At 42.0% G+C, this 21,056-nt stretch overlaps 1 protein-coding gene across 8 annotated transcripts in view; it reads left to right on the top strand.

Moving 5' to 3' along the window:
• Window positions 1-1,138: 1,138 nt before the first annotated feature.
• MFSD6 (major facilitator superfamily domain containing 6) overlaps window positions 1,139-21,056 on the top strand; it is a 28,494-nt gene continuing 8,576 nt past the window's right edge. For 3 of the 8 annotated variants that reach the window (XM_032693525.1, XM_032693518.1, XM_032693526.1), the window contains exons 1-3: window positions 1,206-1,612; window positions 9,703-11,298; window positions 16,334-16,431. In XM_032693525.1, the coding sequence (XP_032549416.1) occupies window positions 9,755-11,298; window positions 16,334-16,431 (1,642 nt within the window). In that variant the 5' untranslated portion in view covers window positions 1,206-1,612; window positions 9,703-9,754. The other 5 variants (XM_032693521.1, XM_032693519.1, XM_032693520.1 and 2 more) reach the window with 5 other exon arrangements.

The raw sequence follows: 21,056 nt of genomic DNA on the forward strand, positions 1-21,056 counted from the left end.
CTCCCTAAAAGCATTTGTTGTAATTTGCCAAAAAAGTCTCTATTAAGATTAAATAATTTCAGTTGGAGCAGAGATCTGATTTATTACAGTAACATTTTGTAATAACCCCCCCACTACGGGAGCTGATGGTTGTCTGTCTCTGCATTCTGCAAGATTACAGGAGGCTTGTGCTCCTGGTCTCAGATGTGGCTTCTCTTTGTGCTTAATTAGCCACAAGGGAGATTCTCAAAGATGAAGAGTTCTGAAAATCCTTCCAGAGACAGATGATAAACAAGCCTTCTCCTGCCTCAGGTCATCTCCCCTAGGAAATTCAGCTTTGGTCTCCTGCCTCCTTCACGAGAAGCCTTTACTGTAGAGGCAGGCAAGATTTTAATGGGGCAGTGTCCTCGATGGCAGATGTATCCATGTACAGAGATCGTGCCCCATCAGTATGTCAGCGTGGCAGGGGAACAAGAGAGAGAGCATTGCCTTCCATGGAGTCTGGAAGCCCTTCCACTTCAGTGAGGACTCCAGTTAAATGGGTTGAACGCCCATGGTGCCCCTGTTCCTGTCTGTCTGCCTCAATCATGCAAACTTGTAGTTTTATCTCAATTTCTGCCCTTGGGCAAAATAATACAATTTTTTTTCCTTGAGGAAACGGGGATCCTCCCTCAGAAAAGGGAGGTACAAATAAGAAGATGCAAGTAGTAATGTGTTTGTTCTGTGGTATCCCAGCGAACGATGTCTGCAGTCAGGTCAGTGTCCCGGGCAGAAGCTGCCTGTGCTGTGCAGCTGAGAGGGATGGCCAGTGGAGTTTACTTGCTTTATTGACCTGCTTGGACTAGGGCCCAGTGTGCACTCTTGTGTAAAGAACACCAGCACTTGAGCTTAATCCTCAGAGAGCTTCAGTACCTCCTGTTCAGCTCAGGGCTGATAAACACCCTAAATCTCAGGATGGCCTTTCACTTTCTGACCGTTCCCTTTCTTTAGCTCAACACCGCTGACCTTTCGATATTTCAGCACGGCTCAGCTGTTGCTCAAGAGTCACTCTGCCTTTTTCTGCCTCAACAATAACGGGGAGCCGGGGGAAGTTTATGTTGTTGTGGTTTTAAACATTTACGTAATTTTATTTGACTGTTAAGTCTAGAAACAGTGCCACCGAAGAGGTGATGCCAGTGGGGTGATGCCAGTGGCTGCGAAAGGCACTACAGGTGATTAATTCGTTACGCTGTAATACGCGTAACGTAAGGGAACTTGCGAGGAGCAGGAAGCGCTACGAATGTCATTGGGCCGTCCGGGGCCCGCAGACGCTCCGCAGACACTGTTTTAAAACCCGACGCGTCCCACCGCAGGCACGGACGGACCCTCGACGAGGCAGCGGCTGAGTAGGGGGCTCCCCCCGGTCGGGCCGGGCCCGAGCCCCGCGGAGGCGGTGCCGGCGGGGGGCGGCTCCGCCCGTGGCTGCCGCCCGTCCCTCCCGCAGCGCCCCTGCGCGGCGGCGGCGGCGGCGCGGCCGGGCCGGGGGGGCGGGCGGGAGGTGCGCGGAGCCGCCGCCCGCAGCAGCAGCCGCGGCGGCAGGAAGGGGCTGCGATGCTCCCGGCCGAGCGGCCCCCCGGAGCCGCCCCCGGGCGAGGTGAGTCAGCGCAGCCCCGCGGTGCCCCCGCGGGGGCCGGGCCGGCAGCCAGGGCCGCCCGCCGGGGCGCCGCCGCCTCTCCTGCCCGCGCTCCGCGGGCACCCACCGGCGGGCCCCGGCCCCGGCCGTGGCGCACCGAGCCGGGGGAGCCGGGCGGCCGCCGGGCCGGGGAGGCCGTGCCCCCCCCGGGCTCTGCCCCGGTACCGGCGGGCCTCGTCCCCGCGGCCGCCTGGGATGCTGCCGGTGGGCCCGCGCCGCAGCCTCTCCCGGCGCTCCCTCCCGGAGGCGTTTCCTGCCGCGCCGGGGCCGGGGCCGGTCAGCTGCGCCTCAGCGGAGCCGGGCGGCAGTGCCAGCCCCGCCGGCCCTGCGCGGGGAGCGCAGCTCGGCGGGCCCCGGCCCCCGCCTCCAGGAGCTCGGCGTCAGCCCCCGCCCAGAGCCCCCGGCCCTCCCCGCGGCAGGGTCCTGGTCCCCGGGGGTGGCCGCTGGTCGGGCCGTGTCCCGCGGGAGCTCCTGCACAGGCATCCCGGACTTCTCCCCTCCGCCAGCATCCAGGCGTGGCGTTACGTGTGGCTGTCACTCGGATCCAGAGCACTTATATCCTTAAAAGACCAGCAGCTTTAGTAAGCGGGTTGTCAGCTGTTCCTCTGTTTATTGAGACAAGCGTAGGAATAGATGCTTGTTTAGGAAAACGGTGCTGAAGGTGCCATAGCTGCTACGGATGCCTGCTATGTTCAAGTTTGACGGAGTTTAAAACCCACGTCTGCTCAGCAGCTCTGAAGTTTTAACAGCAGGCTTTTTTTTAAATGTTATGTTAATGAAAAGGGCAGTGTTGAGGAGTGATGAACTTGGAGTTTAGGGGAGCGGATAGTGGCTGTATGAACATTACACTGAAGTATTTTGGTAAAAATTCACCCCAGACATTATTACATTACTAAGATACATCGGCTCTTGTCCATTGTAGTTAGTAATGTCCAAGGAAAGAGACTGTAAAATGCTGCTTTTCTAGCTTGACTATTTTTATTGTGTGTTTTTTTCCCTGGATAGAAATAATAGACAAAGGCGACATTTACTTTATTGTTTGCCTTCTCTGAAGACTCACTGGGGAACAGGGGAAAAGAAACCAATTCTCTCTTCAAGCATAGTGTTTGTGATAGCAGTCATAAACCCAGGGAAAATCCTGAGAAGACTTAAAAAAAATTTCAAACAGGTGAAATGAGAGCAAAAGCCGATGACATGAGGAACCTGTGGTTGATCACTAATGTGGCTGGTGCTAGGGCAAAACTTAAACACCACCTAAAATTCATCTTAATTTTAAGCTAGAGCACAGCGGGCCTGAGTTTATATGGCAGAGTGGGAAAGTGAACCGGTGATAGCCGGTGGTGGTTGATCCCTGAGGCTGGGAATTGACAGGAAGGCCTCTCTGTTTTGCAACAGGCCACTGCTCCTGCCAGGCTTGGTGGGGCAGCTGGGTGCCTGTGCCCCTCCCCAGCGCTGGCAGCAGTGTGCTCCTGGAGTCCTGCAGCTCTGAGCACTCGCCTCGTCTGCGGTTGAAGACACACTTGTTATTTACCATCGTTAATCAAGTGTAAACCTTGGCGGTGTGGGTACGTAGTTGGCAAATTGAAAACTGGTTAAAAGAACTGGAGACTAATGCTGACTAAAAATAAACTGTTTAGCACATAGAGTCTACCGGGACATCTTAATGTGCACGTAGTAAATGGAGAACAAGGTTGGAAAACAGGAGTCCAAACATGTGAGTTTAATGGTTTTTCTTTAACATGAGGCTCTGATAGTGTTCTTTTCTTTAATCTTAATATTTGCACTGTTGCAGCAACTTGGCAACTTCAGACCTATCATAAAGTGCATTAAACCTATTATAAACCTGATCTTGACATACTTCAGGCATACTGTTGTCTCTCAGTGTAATTGAGTAAATGTGTCAGTGTGTAGGGTTTTTATATGCATATTGAAAAAGTGGAAAAACCTATAGACCGACACATTAAGTAAATGCATATCAGCAGCACAAAATAAAGCAATTTCAGGAGTTAAGTGCTTTAGAAGGAGGTGGTTTCACTTCATGGAAACCCTAATTATGGTGGTTAACGTTACAACACTTGTGTCTTGCTTCAAACTTGAAACAAATACGTTTCCCAGCACTTAAGTTAATTCACTATATGTGAGTTTTTCCTTATTTTATAAGTTCAGAGCCAGGTGTCCATGTGGTGGCCTCTCAGGAGGAACTGTTTACCTTTAGATAACAGGGGATGATGTGGGGCGGGTGGGTAAGCCCGTGGGAATTGGTCTGTGTGGCTTGGCAGAGAACAGCCCCTCCAAGGGCTCTGCCTGCAGGTTGGCTTCCCTAGGAGAGGTTTGGGAACGTGATGCAAGAATAAATGAAGTCTGTGCACTCCACTGACATGATGTAAGTTGTTTGCATAACATTCTCCTTTTTGGAATGGACGCAGGCGACAGCACCAGGCTGCTCCTTAGGGATGAAACTTGCTTGAAAATGGAAAACATGGTCTATTATTCATGTCTATTGCAGCGGTGCTGTGTAGGCCTGCTGGATGCAGGGCTTGGTTCTGGAGATGCTGCACTGATACTGTAGCACAAAGACTTTGATCCGAAGGTTTTGTAGCTTAGATCAATGAGACAAGTGGGGCTGAGGAGGAGGTGGTGTGCTTGGGCAATATGATGGATGCACTTGTGGCAGTTTCACCAGCTGGGGGGTGAGCGAGGTGAGCTTTCTTTGGAAGATGGATGGTTTTTAAGTCTACTTCACTAGCACAGACCTGTTCTGAATCAAACAGTAATTAGTGACTGGAAAAAAAAAAGGGGGTTTTGAAGAAACATGTTTTCTATTAGCAGATTCAAAAGATGTTGGTATGAGAGCTCCACGTGGAATTTAATGAGTTTGCTACAAAGTCAGTTTTCTAGTCAGTGGAATTCTGGAAGGAGTGAAAAAAGATGTGTTGCCATCCTGGCTGGCTTTGATTTATCCACACAATGCAAACAGCAAGCCTCGTTTGCTCTGTTCTTACAGCTACATGTTGTTTGAGAGATAAATTGATGATTCCTGTTTCAAAATTCTACTCTTGGAGTATGTTTTCTGAGACTGTATAAATATAAATTTTCTACTGTGAGTCATTTTGCTACGTATTTACTGGGTTAAGCCTCTAGATCATTTGCACTGTCTTCTGATGAGCTGTCATGGGGGTTTGTTTGTTCGTTTTTAACATTCATATACATCCAAACCTGGATTTTGATGCTCTACTTTATGAGTCATTATTATACTTTAATTCTCAAAGCCTAGTGAATGTAATATTTGTGCCGAATTAAACTTCAGTTTAAAACAACAGTACTTTTCACCTCAAATCTAACTTTTTGTTGGTCTGCAAGTGAGGTTTCAATGCCTGGCACTGTAAGTGCTGTGGTATTTTCCCTGAGAGGTTTAGGGATTTGCTACCCCAGTCTGATCTGTTGATTGGCTTTTTTTTTCTTTTTTCCTGAGATACAGTATAAAGCAGGTGTTTGGTTGGTTTTTTTTCCCAAGGTTTTGAGAAGTGACTCTAAGGGGAGAGCTGAGCTTTTAGTATACTGTTATTATTATTTTCCTTATTATAATTTTTTTCTGTTTTGTAAGAAACTTCTTGTAATGGCAGGTTGTCTTGAATAGATTAGCTTTTTATCCTTTCTGATCTTGAAATCCTCCTAATTATTGGGAGAGCCAGAGTAAATGAGGATTGATTTAAGAAATAAAAAAGGCAAGAATGCCAAGAAGATACTTAACTAAATGCAGAATACCCATATTTGCCTCTTTTTAACTACCTGCCAAAGAGCCTCCTTGCAGTCATTGAAATGACCCCTGCATTGTCATCACTGAATTCCTTGGGACAAATTGTTTTTCCTCCATTCCTCAGATAGTTGCTCAAAGGTACAAATCTGCAGGGAAGTTGCTGTAGCCGTTTGCAGAAGACGACTGGATAAAAAACGTGTCATAGATCTAAGGGTTTGAAAGTGGATTTTGACTTGCTGGAGGAGTAGATATAAAATCAGGTGACAGGAATCTGTATCAGGAAACTTAGAAAAAAATCATAGGCTCTACTTACGTAAAAAAAAAAACCCAAACCTATCTGTTCAAATCTTGAAGAGAGAATAGTCTTGTGGTTAACAAGTACATTCTTTATATCTGAAGAGAAGCACATGCAGTTGTGCATAAAGAGGCTCAGAGCACATGTGATCCCGCAGAATAATTCCCAGTCTGAGGGAGCTGAGTGGGCCACGAGCTTCCCGTGCAGCTGTGAGGGACGTACGGTCCCAGGCCGGTACGACGGGGTCGTGGGCTGGGGGGGAATGGGCACTTCAGCTTGCAGTGAGGTCTTTTTCAGTTGTAGCTGTGTCAGGGGTGATGGGATGGCCAGGAAACAAGGCTCGGTTCCCTGTTCCGAGTTGTGCAGTGGTTTGGAAATGTAAACCTGTGTCAAGATAAAAGCTTGTTTGTCTGCCAGAGGACCAAAGTGCTCTCTTGTGATGTACATCTGATGTGCTGTGCGCCTGCTATGCCTCTTTGCTGGGCTTTCTCAGGATCCTTGCAGAAGTTCCTTCCAATTTGCATGTTAGGGCTTTGCTGTGTGTTTCTGCACTTATCTAAGTTTGAGGAAAATGGCCTTCAAACTGTTACTCTTGTTTTTTAGAGTGATGGTATCACTCAAAAACCTCTTTGGTCTCACTTGTCACGGCTGAACTGATGACATTCAACAGGCCTCTACCAAAACTTTGTGCTCTCTTCAGCCTCAAGTGAGTTAAAATTTATATTCACTCTAAAATCGATTCTGTGTACTCTCTGAACCTTCCTTCCTCGCTCCTGTTCTCTGTTGTTCATTTTAAACTTGCCAGTAGTGCTTGTCATTTGCCCTCCTACCATCTTGTGGGTCAGAAAAAATTTTTGCAAAATGAAGATACAGTATTTGAGGGCTGTGGTTAAAATAACCAGCAGATAGACTTTTCTTACTCAGAAGTACATTGTTTTTTATCTGTTTGTTGCACATTCAATCCCTGACTGGAGCACGGGGTTTTTTGTCAGTAGAAGGAAAGCGCTGTAGATTTAGGGTTTTTTTGGTAGATTTTTCAGTAACAATACCCCTTTGTTCGTTTTGTCATTTTCAGGCATTTATTTTTAGAACTTAAAAAATTGCTCAATATCAGTTTCAAAAACCTGACTCCTAAACAAACTAGTGATCCAAACAATAAAGAATGCCATATGGCTCCTACCAGTCTTGATGCTGTTATATTTCTGAAGAGTATATTGTGTTATTAATAATATTCAATGAAACACTCTCAGTGTGGGAAAATATTTACTGAAATTGTCATGAAATACACTTTTCATAGCATTCTAACCCAATATGTTCTAGTCAGAATACCGGGAATGTATCTTTTGGATTAATCCTTGCATACAATATGCTAGAAGAAGATGGATGCTGAGGCTGATATAAATTATTGAGGGGGCAAGAATATGCAGCAACTGAAGTATTTAAAGATTAACAGTATAATAATTTGTAATATACCCACTATTCATATGGCATGCGAAATTTAAGTTCCACTTCAGTAGAAAAGGGAAACTAAATTAAAAAAGATTGAATGCTAATTGGTCTGAAACCCATTGGTATAATTTATATGAAACCACGTGGGTCAGAGCTCATATGTAGGAATAAGGAATATGGCTGCGTTGTTTAAATCAGGATAATTTCAAGTCATATGCTTGCAAAGAATATGTCCTAAATTGTTTGTCCTAAAATATCTACATGGTTAAAATGCGAGTTCTGTCTTGTCATGATAGGAGAGGGGACAGGGAGGAAATCTATTCTTCAAAATTAAATGCTGTCAAGCTCTGATGTAGCTAGTAAGCAAGTTGCTGCAAACAGATGAGTATATACTGAAAGCTCAGTTACATCCCCTTGACAGAAGTGGGGCCCTGCGCAAGTTCTGGAGTCTTTGTTGTCAAAGCAAGGCAAGGCATGAAGAAAATAAGAGCACTGATCTAATTTTCTCATTAGAAAGGCTTGTTTTCTGGATATAGAAATGAGCAAATAACCCACAGTCCTTCCAGCAGTCAGGTGGATGTGGCTGGCTGAACTAAAAATTGCAGGAGCTCGCTAGACAGCTGCTGGTTTTTGGTTCATGTGGCTTTTGATGGTCGCAGGTAAGAGCAAGAAACTGTGCTTTTACATTTGATTACTCCAACAACTTAATTAGGACTGTCTAATCTTTTGACACTTCAAATGCCTTTTTTTTTTTTTTTTAAAAATCTGATTGTCTCTGAAGAAACTGGATTAAAAAACAAGGCTGTATGTATGTGCTGGCATTGTTTTTATTAACTTCTGACCTTGAATACCTGAATATTTAAGGTTCCAAGATTTTTGTGCGGCCTTTTCTCCGTAAGTGAAACCAGAGATCCTCATAGATAGTATCCCATAGAAATGACATTTAAAAGCAAAAAACATACACAAACCTTATCAGTGTTTGGGAGTTTGATGATGGTATTTTTAGACTTGTCTACCACTGAACTGTGTAAGGTTTAGGTTATTTTAATGAACTTTTGTTTTTAGAAATACCCTTGGCTTGTTTTGTCAGCCATTATTTGTTTTTTTGAATCAATAAGAAACAATTAATTTAACATACTAGTGAATGTTAGTCTCTTTTCTGTTATTAACCTTGTACCAATTTTCAAATGCATTGTCAGTATTTAGATAACAATGAATTAATTAACTTAAAGGCACTGAATATATCAATGCATGACTAATTTTAAGGGGATGATACTGTGCTTCCAGTTGAGTTTTGAAAGACTGTGATTTCATTGTGCTCTTCTTCTTGGAATAAAGTGCAGACCTGCAAAAAATACTTATCATAGAATTATACAATATCCTGAGTTGGAGAGGGCTCACAAGGATCATCCTGTCCAACTTCAAATTCTTAGAGAAGGTCCAGGTCATAAACTGAGTGCTCTTAGAGAAATTTCAAGTTCTTCGGAAATAAAATGCTGTTTTCAAATACTGGTCTTTCAAAAGGTTCCTGTGTGATAATAACATCAGTCCAGTGAGCTAAGCTTCCTAGATTAAATTTACAGGTACTAATAGAGCAAAAGTAGTTTTCAAATAATGATTTTGAGCTGATACTCTGCTGACAGAGCTGGTTTTTATTCCTTGAAAGGGAAGCTTTTCTTAGCTAGCCTAGCTTATTGGAATGAGTTGTTGTTTTTAACTGTGAAAGCTGGTTGGTCAGCTCAAAGTCTTAAGGACTGGTGAATTTATTTTTTAGCATTGCTCGTCAGTTTTGTACCATTTTACTTCTGCAAAGGATAAGTGTGGGCAGCTGCAGTGCAGTTATCTTCCAATCCATCCTTCTTCAATTTCAGAATTTGACTTAAAGATACCATGGTAGGGCCTGTCTCTGTGTTTCTTTGCTCCTAGTTCTTTGATGTCTTTGAGGTTGTTATCCTAATTTCAATCTCAAAGCCCCATCCTAATTCCCACCTCTCTTGCCATGCAGCCTAGAAGCTCAAGCCTCCCACCGATTTCTGCTGTGGTTGGTTGTGGAGTGCTTAAAAAATCATTTTTTGAGAGGAGACTGATGAACCTTTTGAAGGTTCAAATAATAATTTCTTTTGATGATTAAAAATACCCGGATATATATGTGGCTGCATTATTTAATTACGAAACCATGGCTGTTGTTTGGTATAGTGGGGAATACTGAAAATAAAGCAGTTAGCCTTGGGGGAGAAAAGACAACTTGAAAGAAGAGACTTGCAAAGGCTAGCACTTAATTGCCACAGTTACTCTGAATATATAAATTATTCTCTGTCCTAAACATGAAAGATGTTTTATTGCACAATATTAAAGCTGCTGTTGGGAGAACTTCACAGAGTTGGTCATAAAACACGCTACCATGTACCTCTAGGTCAGACAAATGGCTTTCCCCACCTTGATACTGCATTTATTGCTCAGGAATGTCACTGCTAAAAAAGAAGCTGTCTTTGTTCTTGATGGCTGTTCCTGTGTGGTACCTTAACCATGTTATGTTTCATTTGTTCGCAGGGTAGCCCTCATTCCTTGAGAGTCCACCAGGTACTGGATGCTGTGGTGAACCATGGCAGCTGATGATAAGGTTGCCATTCTAACCGATGATGAAGAAGAACAGAAGAGAAAGTATGTGCTTGCTGATCCTTTTAATGGCATTTCCAAGGATCAAGACTTGCCACCCAATAATGAATCCCCTTCGACGGAGACAACCACTGTCCCAGACGAAGAGCTGGATTGGTTAGAAAAGCACTGTGTCAAAATAAACAACGATCTCCTGATCTCAAAGGTCTTTTATTTTTTCTTCTATTCTGCATATGGCTCTCTCTACCCCTTGCTGCCCGTGTATTACAAGCAGCTGGGTATGTCACCCAGCCAGAGTGGGCTTCTGGTGGGCATCAGGTACTTTATTGAGTTCTGCAGTGCTCCCTTCTGGGGAGTGGTGGCAGATCGCTTCAAGAAAGGCAAGATCGTCCTCTTGTTCTCGCTTTTGTGCTGGGTTTTATTTAACCTGGGGATTGGGTTTGTGAGACCAGCCACCTTAAGGTGTGTACCAAAGGGCCTTCCCCCAGCACACCCCACCAACGCAAGCAGCCTTTTGACAACAGTTTCCCAAAACACCTCGATGTCCTCTCTGCTAACAACAGCGAGTGCTGCATCCCCGAACGTTCGCAGGAAGAGAGACCTGCTCACTTCCAGTCCGGTCACTTTGGAAACAACAGGGACAGCTAATCCTGAAATAACGTTCCTGTCACCTACACAGAGCAGTGATGTGGATTTTATCTTGGAAAACAGTACCCATTTGATTTTGAAAAACACCACCGCTAGCCCAGCCTCACCAGGGAACGCAACTCCGAGCACCACCCCAGCTGCCATCACCACAAAGCCAGCGCCTTCTGACCAAGCTGTGCTCGTTTATGATCAACAAGAAGTGGAGGCCATCTTCCTACTCATTCTGCTGGTTGTCATAATAGGAGAATTTTTCAGTGCTTCCTCTGTTACTATTGTGGACACCATAACTCTGCAGTACCTTGGCAAACACAGAGACCGGTATGGATTGCAGCGTATGTGGGGGTCTCTGGGCTGGGGGCTGGCCATGCTCTCCGTGGGAATTGGCATTGACTATACCCATACAGAAGTTAGCATTGAAGGTCAAGGATGTAAAGCTCCTGAGTACAAGAACTACAGGATTGTCTTCATTGTTTTTGGTGTCCTGATGACAATGGCGTTAATTGTGGCCACCCAGTTCCGGTTTCATTACGCGCACTTCAAGCAAGATGAAAATAAGAGAAAAGAGGTAGAAATCTCACAGGTAGACAGAAATGCCTCCAACGAATCCTCGGATAACACTCCTACCAGTATGAGCCAGTCGCAGTCTTTCAGTTTTTGGGACCTAATAAAACTGCTGTGTAGTATCCAGTACGGCTCCGTGCTCTTCGTGGCATGGTTCATGGGGTTTGGATATGGCTTTGTGTTCACCTTTCTGTACTGGCACTTGGAAGACCTGAATGGCACCACCACTCTCTTTGGAGTTTGTTCTGTGCTCAGTCACGTGTCTGAGCTCACTGCCTACTTCTTCAGCCACAAGCTCATTGAACTGGTTGGTCACATCAGGTAAGATGGTAGCAATCATTAAAGAGCTGTACAAAAAATGGTGATTCTCAGGCTCACCCTTGTGCTACAAAGTGAAATTCAAGCTAATCCTTTTTTTTTTTTCCCTTAATTCCAAATCCTGTTCAGTTACGTGGCGCATGTGATGGAGTTTCTGTTATTTTAGGAGTTGAAAATGCTCTGACATGCTTCCTTTGTGTTTGAATTGCGTGTTAGTATGTGCTTTATGCCTGACATTGTAACCTCTTGCAGATGGTTCCAGGAGACATCCTACTTCCCTGATGCAGTGCTGTGTTAGAGGTCTTTACAAATTGCCACCCACTTAAGGGTTGTCTGTTTTGACATATAAATACCATTAATTTTTCAGTTTTTTTTCCCATGAGTAGCAGCATTCTGGACACCTCCTGCTTTAGCCTGCTTCCCCTTGCAGGGCAGTTCTTTGCCCCCACAATAGCCTGGAAAGGTGTCAGTTGCAGGCTGAGAGGGGAGAAGGATGAGATGAGGAAATGAGGTGAGCACCTCCTGTGCACATGGCCTGGTAATCAGACTCTGGGTGTTGGCAGAATGAGGTTGCAGCCTGGCAGTGTCACTTACCAGTTCAGGGCTTGCTCTCATCCTTTAGTTGCAGCTACTGAAGTGAGATGGCTGCAGGGCTCCTCCTGTAGTTTTTACCTTGTGTAAGTGAAACTGACTGCTTCCAGAACCTTGTGAACCTTGTTTTCCACTAAATTCACAATTGACTTAATTTCCACATGTTCTAAATCTCTTCGTGACTCTTTAAAAAAAGCTCAGGGGAGGAAAGCTAGGGGGGAACTAAGTTAATGAAGTCATAAAGATGGGTTTTTTTATATTTACTGAGGTGCTTCGTGCAACTGGGCACAGACTTCTGTGTTTTGTTAGCATCAGATGCTTTCCAAATGCCCAGTTTATAATTATACACTCATTGAATTGTAAGTATTTTTAAACTGTTTGCGCTCTTCTTTTGTGCATTTTGTTGTGTGGTTTTTCTCTTTGTTTTACCTTTATTGGGATTAATTTTTTTATTCATTTGACCACTACTAGAAATGTTTGAGATGCTTAGCACAGTAATTTGAGAGATTACTTAAACAGTGTGGGTTTTTTTCTTACTTTAAACTGAGGAGGAACTCTACTTTGAGTCAGTCTTCTAATCTCTGGATTTGACAATGATTAGTAACAGAAAATGACATCTTGCATGCAAAGACTGGAGGAAGGACGTGATGATGGAGAAGTGGTGAGAAGAGATCACAGTCTTGATAGCTAAAGATAGCTTGGGTATGCTCTTTCCATGTATGTTGTTATAGTACAAAGTTCAGGCTTAGACTTCAACTAAAGAAAGAACGAAAACTGAAGAGTGGTATAAGTATATACCACCATATATAAGTGGTATATATATATAAATAAGATGAAATGGAAGGGGTAGGAGTGTTGGCCAGTGAAAGGAAGGATGAGAGGATGAGGTATGGGATTAACTCTCCCTTTTTCTTTTTTTTTTTTCCTCACACTGTTAAGCCTATGAAGTCAAGACTGGATCGAGATTAAATTGTTCTAGTTCCTATTTGCCATGAAGCAGCATTCTTTATACCTACACCTGGGAAATGCTTACTTGTATTTAATCATCACAGTCTGAGATATCTCCTCCTGGTTGTTTCTGTTCTTGTACTTTCTGAACCTCTTATAATGCATGGTGTGTTGAGAGGAGGCATATTCTTTGACAGTTCTGTACATGTCTTGACTGCTGCCTTGTAGTACAGGTATTCATCTTCCCAGTAATAAAGGCCAATAGCCTCCAACTATGTATCCTTCTTGGAACAGTCTTAGCTGAAGCATTTGGGATCGGTATTCTGTTGTTTGGGTGGTTTTTTTTGTTTAATAGCTCAGAATTCCTTTCTTCTGGGTTGTTAGACTGGATGTATAGACAGTCTTTCTGCAGCATTTACTTGAACGTTTATCATTCAGTCTTTCTTTCTCGTCCAAATTGTTTGAAGACAGGCATGAGTATTAGAATTGCATGCACTGTCACAGTAGCAGAAGAAAGCTGTTGACTGTCCTTTATAGAACTAAAGAAAATAGTCTTTACACCTTATCAGACAGAAACTCAGTTTCCCTTTTTGAGCCTTGTGAAGCTTTCTGTTTCTACCATTGTATGTGTTGGCACATAAGACCCTTAAAACAGTCTGAAACCTATTCTGTTTTACAGGTTTTTTTGACTAACACATTATTGCCCAAGCATTTTAAGCATGACCATATTAAATATGTGTTGATTAAAATGCCCAGTTTCTGGCTTCACTAGCTCTGCTGTTCATACACTTGTTAACTGCATGTGTGCATATGTTGTACATGCTTCTAGTGCTTCTTTGAGAGGATATTAGGAATAAATTCTTTACTGTGAGGGTGGTGAGGCTGGAACAGGTTGCCAGACCAGCCCTGGATGCCCCATCCCTGGAAGTGTTCAAGGCCAGGTTGGATGGAGCTCTGAGCAGCCTGGTCTAGTGAAACATGTCCCTGCCTGTGGCAGGGGAGTTGGAGCTGGATGATCTTTAAGGTCCCTTCCAACCCAAATCATTCTATGATGTTATGATACTAGGACAAAAAAGGGTACAAACCTGGCTATCAGATATTTAGTCCCCATTGTTGAATGTCACCATGTAGAAACACTCAGAACTGCCAGTGACTTTAGGAAGATGATGTTAAGCTCTGAAAATAACCTCCTACTTGAGGTTAAGCTTGAATGTGTTTGTCTGACCGCAATTCCAGCATGTGTTTTTATGGGTGGTAGAGACTGGTAGTCATGGCTGTAAACAGCTTAGTCTCCTTAACATAAATATAGATTCAGTGCTTTAAATGTTTAACGTGGGAATTGAATATGGTGTCCCTATGGGTACTACATTTAGGGTTCATAAGGACAATCTCTTTACATTTTCCATGTAGGTCTGATAAAGAGTCTAAATGATTATTATAAATACATTTTTGAAAGGACTCTCTAAATACACAAAAATTTTTGTGACTTACCCCTCCAAAACCATAATTATAGAAATTTTCATAAGCTGTAATCTACCTGAAACTCTGTGCATATTCTGACAAATTAAGAGGCAGAAGTTGACTAAATTGCCACTCTTAAACTTTGAATCCAAATCTTTCTGCAAATGTAACATGTCAGAAAAGCACAGGTAGATGAGTGTGTTAGTAGTGATGGAGAAACTGAAGCAGAAGACCACTTCTCTGGTGTAGCTGAGATGGAAAGGAAGTTCGTGGTGAAAAGACAAAGTTTTTGCTAGATAAAAGTGAAATTAAGCTGTCGAGAATAGGTCCTAAACAGAGCACTGGGCACATCTGTGCTGCTGCTGAGGAGAAACAAGTGTTATGGGTACAAGTATTTGTATCCCCAAGAATGTGCATCACTCTGGGCCTTTCTAGTAGGGGAATGAAGACAGGACCCTGCAGACCATACATGTTTGGTTACTTTTGTGGCCAGAGTGTCCTAATACACTTCAGAAATGTGGTTGTACATAAGAACTACATTAAGTTGTGGCTATGAAAGGAACCAAGTTATTTGTTTGGAACAGAAGGCATTAATTAAAAGATGAGATGAAATTTATGATGCATGGCACAAAGAACAAGTTTGTTCTCTTTATTGTATAATAGCAAACTTTTTCATGGCTTCCCATGTTTTCTTCCATGAATGCTTGGGCTTGTGTTACCTAAAGGCAGCTTAAACCAGCTATTCGTGGACCTCACATGTATCTGGAAGCAGCAGAGCTTGGTTTGATGTGTGACTGGGTGGGGACAACTTCCTGCAAACTTACCCCACTTGTAGAAAGTAAATTCATGTTGTTGTGAAATGCGTGGACCTGTCTCTAGAATTTTGAATGTTTTTGATATCGCTGACGTGATGAGAACTGTGGTACTGGTTTTTTTGCTGTCAACACATGTATTTGTGTTAACAAGATGCTGCATTTTTGTGATTGTGTTTCACTCTAGATTTTCAGTGGCTCTGCACCATTGAATTAAATCTGTCTGCCTTTCTAGAATAAATAACTAAAAAAGCAGCAGAAAGAATAATGAGCCCTTTCCCAGTGTCTGTGCTTCACCTTGATTATCAATTGAATTTATTTCACTTATGCTGAACCACGGGTCAACCAAGAAGCCATGTTTGGACAATAAATTATCCTTGTCCCTGAAAAAAAATCTTCAAAGATTGCAGTAGCATCTTTTCTCAGGCTGTAAACATGTTTTGAATTAAGTCTTTGTTTCCTAAGATCCATGTAAAAATAAGAGAAAGATAACTGGATGAATGAGCACCCTGGAGGGAAACTATGCTAAATGGGCAAACTGGAAGGGAAAAGTCATCAGGTTAAATGTACAGTGAGAAATGCACTGCACAAATAGTTTTTGTGTTTCATTGTTTAAAAACTGTTGTAAGAGCTTTTTTTCCTCCAAATTCTGAGATGCAGCATCTGCTGCTTTTCAACAGGATGGTTAAATTTTATCCTGAGGCATGTTGTTATAAACCATATTGCTTCTGTGGGATGTGTTTTAGAGTAATTCTGAGCAGTTCTCAGATACTGGGACTATAAACTTATATTAATTGGGGTAAAATTAATTCCTCTAATACAAACCTGCTCCAGGCTTACACTGAAATGGCAGAATGAACCTCTGGATGATTAGAAAATAAGATTGTTTGGAAACAAATGCACTTAAAAATGGTCCCTCTGAAATACAATCCTGTGCAGAGCCTGGCATGGAACTACAGAGCTTAGTTAAAAGCTCAGTGGATCTGCTGTCTCTTTGATTTTACTTTTTTTTTTCCTATTAGAATTTTGAATATGTGTTTGGAGCAGGCTAGAGGAGAGTTTATGTTTGGATGTAGGACATAAGGATATATTTTGTGTTAAGCAAATGCTTCAGACTGGCAAACTGCACGTATGCAAATAACTTCTGAACCAGTAAGCTATATTATAACATGCCAGAAAGGGAAAGTGCAAACTGTCCTGACTTCTCTTTTCCTTACTTCCTTTAGAGTGCTTTACATTGGTCTTGCCTGTAATACAGCACGATATATCTATATCTCCTATCTGGAAAATGCCTGGACTGTTCTTCCGATGGAAGTACTTCAAGGTAAGACAGCTCAGTGATGACACTTCCCAATATAATGTGAGGTGCTTCCATTTATCTACTTAAGTAAAAAATTCAGTATTTCTCTATTTTTTTGGCCACAAATGTCCCAGAAGACACATGTTCATAAAGCACATAAACCATTACTGTTTATCTTGGGAAATATTTGACGTCAAAAGGGAGGGTGTGCATTTGATTGTGCACAGTTCTCTGTTTATTCAAACAGAACTGTGTGAGACCAACACACCCTTAAACTAAACAAAGGGACTGCAAATCCTGTTTGGTGATAAATGTGAACTTCATTAAACGTGAAAGGTGGTTCTTGAAAGGATGCCGTTAAAAAAACCCGAACACAGTCGGAGTCATTGTCTCTCTTGAAATATTTTGTAGTTTTTCAGTGGTATTGTTCAGTCAATACTTGTGAATTATAGATTTTTTTCTTTTAATAGCTAGAGAGGAACTTCTTTCAATAGCTTTCTTTGTGCTAATAGAGCTTCTCTAAGATACTTGCCCTTTCACTGTCTTATTGAGAAGGACAGGGGTGTGGTCTGTGAAAAGAAATTTGAGCCCTCTTGTCAAGTCCTGTTGTAGAAGAAGTCTGCAAGACCTTCCTTGCAGTGTTAAAGGATAAATTGTTCCAACTTAGATTTTATGACCTTTTTTTTTGTCTTTGGGGTGGGTACCACTTCTGAAAAACATGGAAAATCGTAACTATTTTACTTTCTGTTTCTTCAGTATTTGAAGAATACCATTTTTTACCATCTTTTTTAAACCAGTGTTTTGGATTTGTACAGTAATATTTAGAAACTTTTCCACAGGTTATGCTTAGAAGTTTTATTCTTCTATCTGCAGCACAAGTTTAAATATTTCTATATTTACAGAAGTCTTTGTAAGCTAGATTTTAACCTGAGTTATAAAATGCCATTACAGTGATATGTAGATCTCTATGTACACATAGAAAGAGATGTGTTTGTGTCCTGACTCCTTACCCTCCCAGTTAATAAAACAGTTTATCATATTAAAACTACCACAACGTCAAGCTTCTGAATTTTTTATTAAAAAATTCTTGAATCACAACTATTGAATTGATACTTCACTGTTCCTACCAAGTGTTAAAATAGGAAAATGTTACAAAGAACCTGAAGAGTGAATGTGTGTTACACTCTTGCCTGCTTAAACATCGAGGGAAAACAAATGATGAATACAAAGTTTTGGATGTTGCCTTCTAGGTAATCTTGTTTTAAAGATATCCCAACTCAAAATATAGGAAAAAAAAATTGTGCTTTCAGCAATACAGGCATATGCTTGTGTCTGGAAGCATCCTGTAAGTCATGGCTGGGAAAGAAGTTTCTTTTACTTTGAATGTGGTTTTTATTCTGCTGAAATTTCAATATGAATTGCACAATACGTAGGTTTACCTTTACAGCAATGCTGTGAGGGAGCTGTTTTGGTGGGATTTTTGTGTGGCACAATCTCGAGTAATTGAAATTCAAAGAAAAAACTAAGGACCTTCAAAATAATCCTTTCTCATAAATGTATCTGCCAGACTTTATCATATTTAGCCACTGCTGAATCATGTACTCCTTGGTTAATCTGGCTATTTGCAGTTATTTGCAGTCAGCAAATGAGAAAGTTCAAACCAAACCCACCCACACACAGAGACAAACTTCCCCCCTCCAGCCCCCAGGTCTCTGTGTTCTGTGTGCGCTTTCAGCCTGCAGCAAACATCACTTGTTAGTGTCCATGAAGTCCACAGGTGCCCTGTATGTGTGTCTGACCACTGCCACTGCATTTGTTAGATTCCAGTCATCTCATTCAGTGTAGGCAAATGGGAGATCAAGGTTATCTTTTTAGAAGTATTGTTGACTTCCCTCCCCTTTTATTCATTTCCCTTCCCGCTCTTTCCAGTTTTCATCTGTTATTGATTCATTATTCCTTTTGCAGCAGTTCCAAGTCCTGTTTCTTTGGGCTCTGCTCTTCTCTCTTACGTAACCGCTGAATATGTTGTTAGTGATAAGAAGTGACACCTTAATGAAATTTGGTGAGGTGGAAGCTCTTATTTTTTAGTGAGCTTGTTGACAGAGGGAAGTAATAGTTGTAGCTGCTTTCCCTATGTAAGGATTAGAAGTATTTAAAAACCAAAAAGAGTAGATTGTGCAGACCATGTGGGAACTATGTGGGCCACATGGCTGCATCAAGTTGAAGGGCCTTTGAAATCCCTCAGTGAAGTCCTTGTTCTAATCGCACATAACTTTTTTCCAATAAGCTTTCAAATTCTATGTAAATTCCAGTTCCATCAGCTCAAGGGGTTTTAAGGCTAAAAAAAGTTTCAGCTGACTTCTGTAAAAAATTTATTTTTCTTTTTAATATGTTTCTGCCATACAAGCAGGATTATCCCCATGTGCTGTGCTGAAGGGCATGAGACATTTCTGGAAGATGACTCCGCAGACTGCATGTATTGATTGTAATAGGAACCAAGCTGTGTCTCAGCTGCTGTCTGTAATGGGGATGGGGACAACTCCTTAAGTGCATTGCACTCTCAAAGGAGTAAATGAGGAGATTTAAACTCCCTTCTTAATTTAGAGTTTTGAACCACTGTGCTGTATGGCACAGGCAATGTATGAAAAGAAGCGCTAAGGCTGAATCTGTAATAACTGTAAATTTCAAGTCATCCTCCTAGGCAAATATGTACAGTGTATCTATCTATGTCATCAGTCTGCAAGCACACCAGCAATCTTGTTCATTTTGCACCTAGAGGATGAAGTTTTGTTATGCTAGTTAGCTGCAGCTTAGTGTTCCAGAGCATTGCTCTAGATTCTCTGGTAACAGCTCTGCTAGCACACCAATTTGCATAACAGGGATTTTCTAAATTGAAAAACTGTATTGTTAACCTGAAAATTCGGTGTTTTCACTTGGCAGTTACTCAGCAAACTCCAAAACAAGTACTGAAGTGACTCCTACTGATACTCCAGCAACACAGGGATGCCTAGAGAACAAAGAGCTTCAGCCTTTAGCTGGCAATAATTATGATACATATTTATCTTGAAACAAATTGGGATCCCAAAATCTTCAGTTCACGGTTTATATATAAATTATCCTAAATTTGTTGAACATTATAAGCATAACACTAGAATTGTTACATTTGTTGGAACTGTAGTCCAAATGATGAAATGGTGGTTAGTGGTTTTAGCAAATAATGTCACAATACATATGTTGTGAGCAACTTCTTTTAAAAAGAATTGTGGTTAGCAGTAATCTAGACCAGACTTCTTACACAAGTTGTTGTAAAAACTGTTCCAAATAGTCACTGTTGTATAAATAATTATAATAAAAATCACATTAGTAATGTACACATACTAAAAAAAAAAAAAAAGCCGTGCCTTTAAAGACAAGTGAAGTAAGGTAGTTTAAAGGTATGGACTTGTTTTCAGAGGAACTGGGAACACTATGTTCTAACTAGACTGCCTAGAAAAGGTGAAATCATCCAAGAACCTGTTGGTTAAGTTATGGCCTTTTGTGTTCAGACAAACTCAGTGGTATTGTGCTTCACGGTTCAAATCACTTCTGATATGTTTTTGATTTGCCTGGCTTTAAACCTTGACTTACTCCTAATAGCTGATAAAACTGCCTGTTTTATGTTAATTGGTGTACTTTCTAAACCAAACCCACTTTATCTATTTAGATTAGCTTTGCATTGTTATTGGGGCAGTTCTTGGTTGTTTTTTGCGATGTGGGCATGGAACTGCATTTAAAAAAGTAGATACTCAGTGAGTTTTAAAACTCCTAAGTTTTTTGCAAGGAAAATCTGTGACTTTTGAAGCCTTAAACTTAAATGGTAAGGTAATATACACTCACCTTAATGCACACTTCTTGTTTTTCAACAAGGTGATGTACGATTACCAAAACACCCCCGTATCTCTCATCTTTACAAACTCAAGGCTTGAGAAATTTTGATTTGGAATGAAGTTGACCTTACAGCACTTCATATAGTGCTATTTATCATGGTACACCTAAGCAAAATCCAAGTTATTTTGTGTGTTACAAAATTATGTTTTATTGCTCTTAAGAGTCTTCAGCCTAAATGCCGAAATAATTATTGAGTGTCCAACTGTTCACGTAATAACTGAAGTACAGGGGACAGAAGCACGTTGACTGAATCACCAGTTGTGCCAACATTTTTTTAAAGCTGAGGCAGTAGAGCTTAGGCATTGGTAAGCTGTGATGACTATTTTTAATACCTCTCAAATAAGAAAAAAACATTCCCACTCAATCTGAGGGTGGCAAAATAGTTCAGGCTTATTTTTAATGTGTGATGAACTACAAAACTGTTTTGTTTTTCCAGCTTCTGCACAATCCTGCCTTTCCCTGTCCAGTTATTCCCCAGCCCACAGAAGCCCCTCAGGCAGATGCTCAGAGGCGAGGGCTCCACCTGCAGCCAGTCTCTGCATGCTGAGGGTCATGTACTGTCCTTCCCTTAGCTCTCCTGCCGGAGGGAAGGGTGTTCACAAACCTGAATGTGCCAGGCATGTGCTGGAAAGACATCTCCAGCATCTCTGCTGAGGAGCTGGGGCTGTCTCTGGTTCGTGGCTGTGGTTGATGAGTGAGGAGCCCCGGGCTCGGTCCTGGAG

This window comes from Chiroxiphia lanceolata, chromosome 7 (assembly GCF_009829145.1).
Source record: "Chiroxiphia lanceolata isolate bChiLan1 chromosome 7, bChiLan1.pri, whole genome shotgun sequence".
Taxonomy (NCBI): domain Eukaryota; kingdom Metazoa; phylum Chordata; class Aves; order Passeriformes; family Pipridae; genus Chiroxiphia; species Chiroxiphia lanceolata.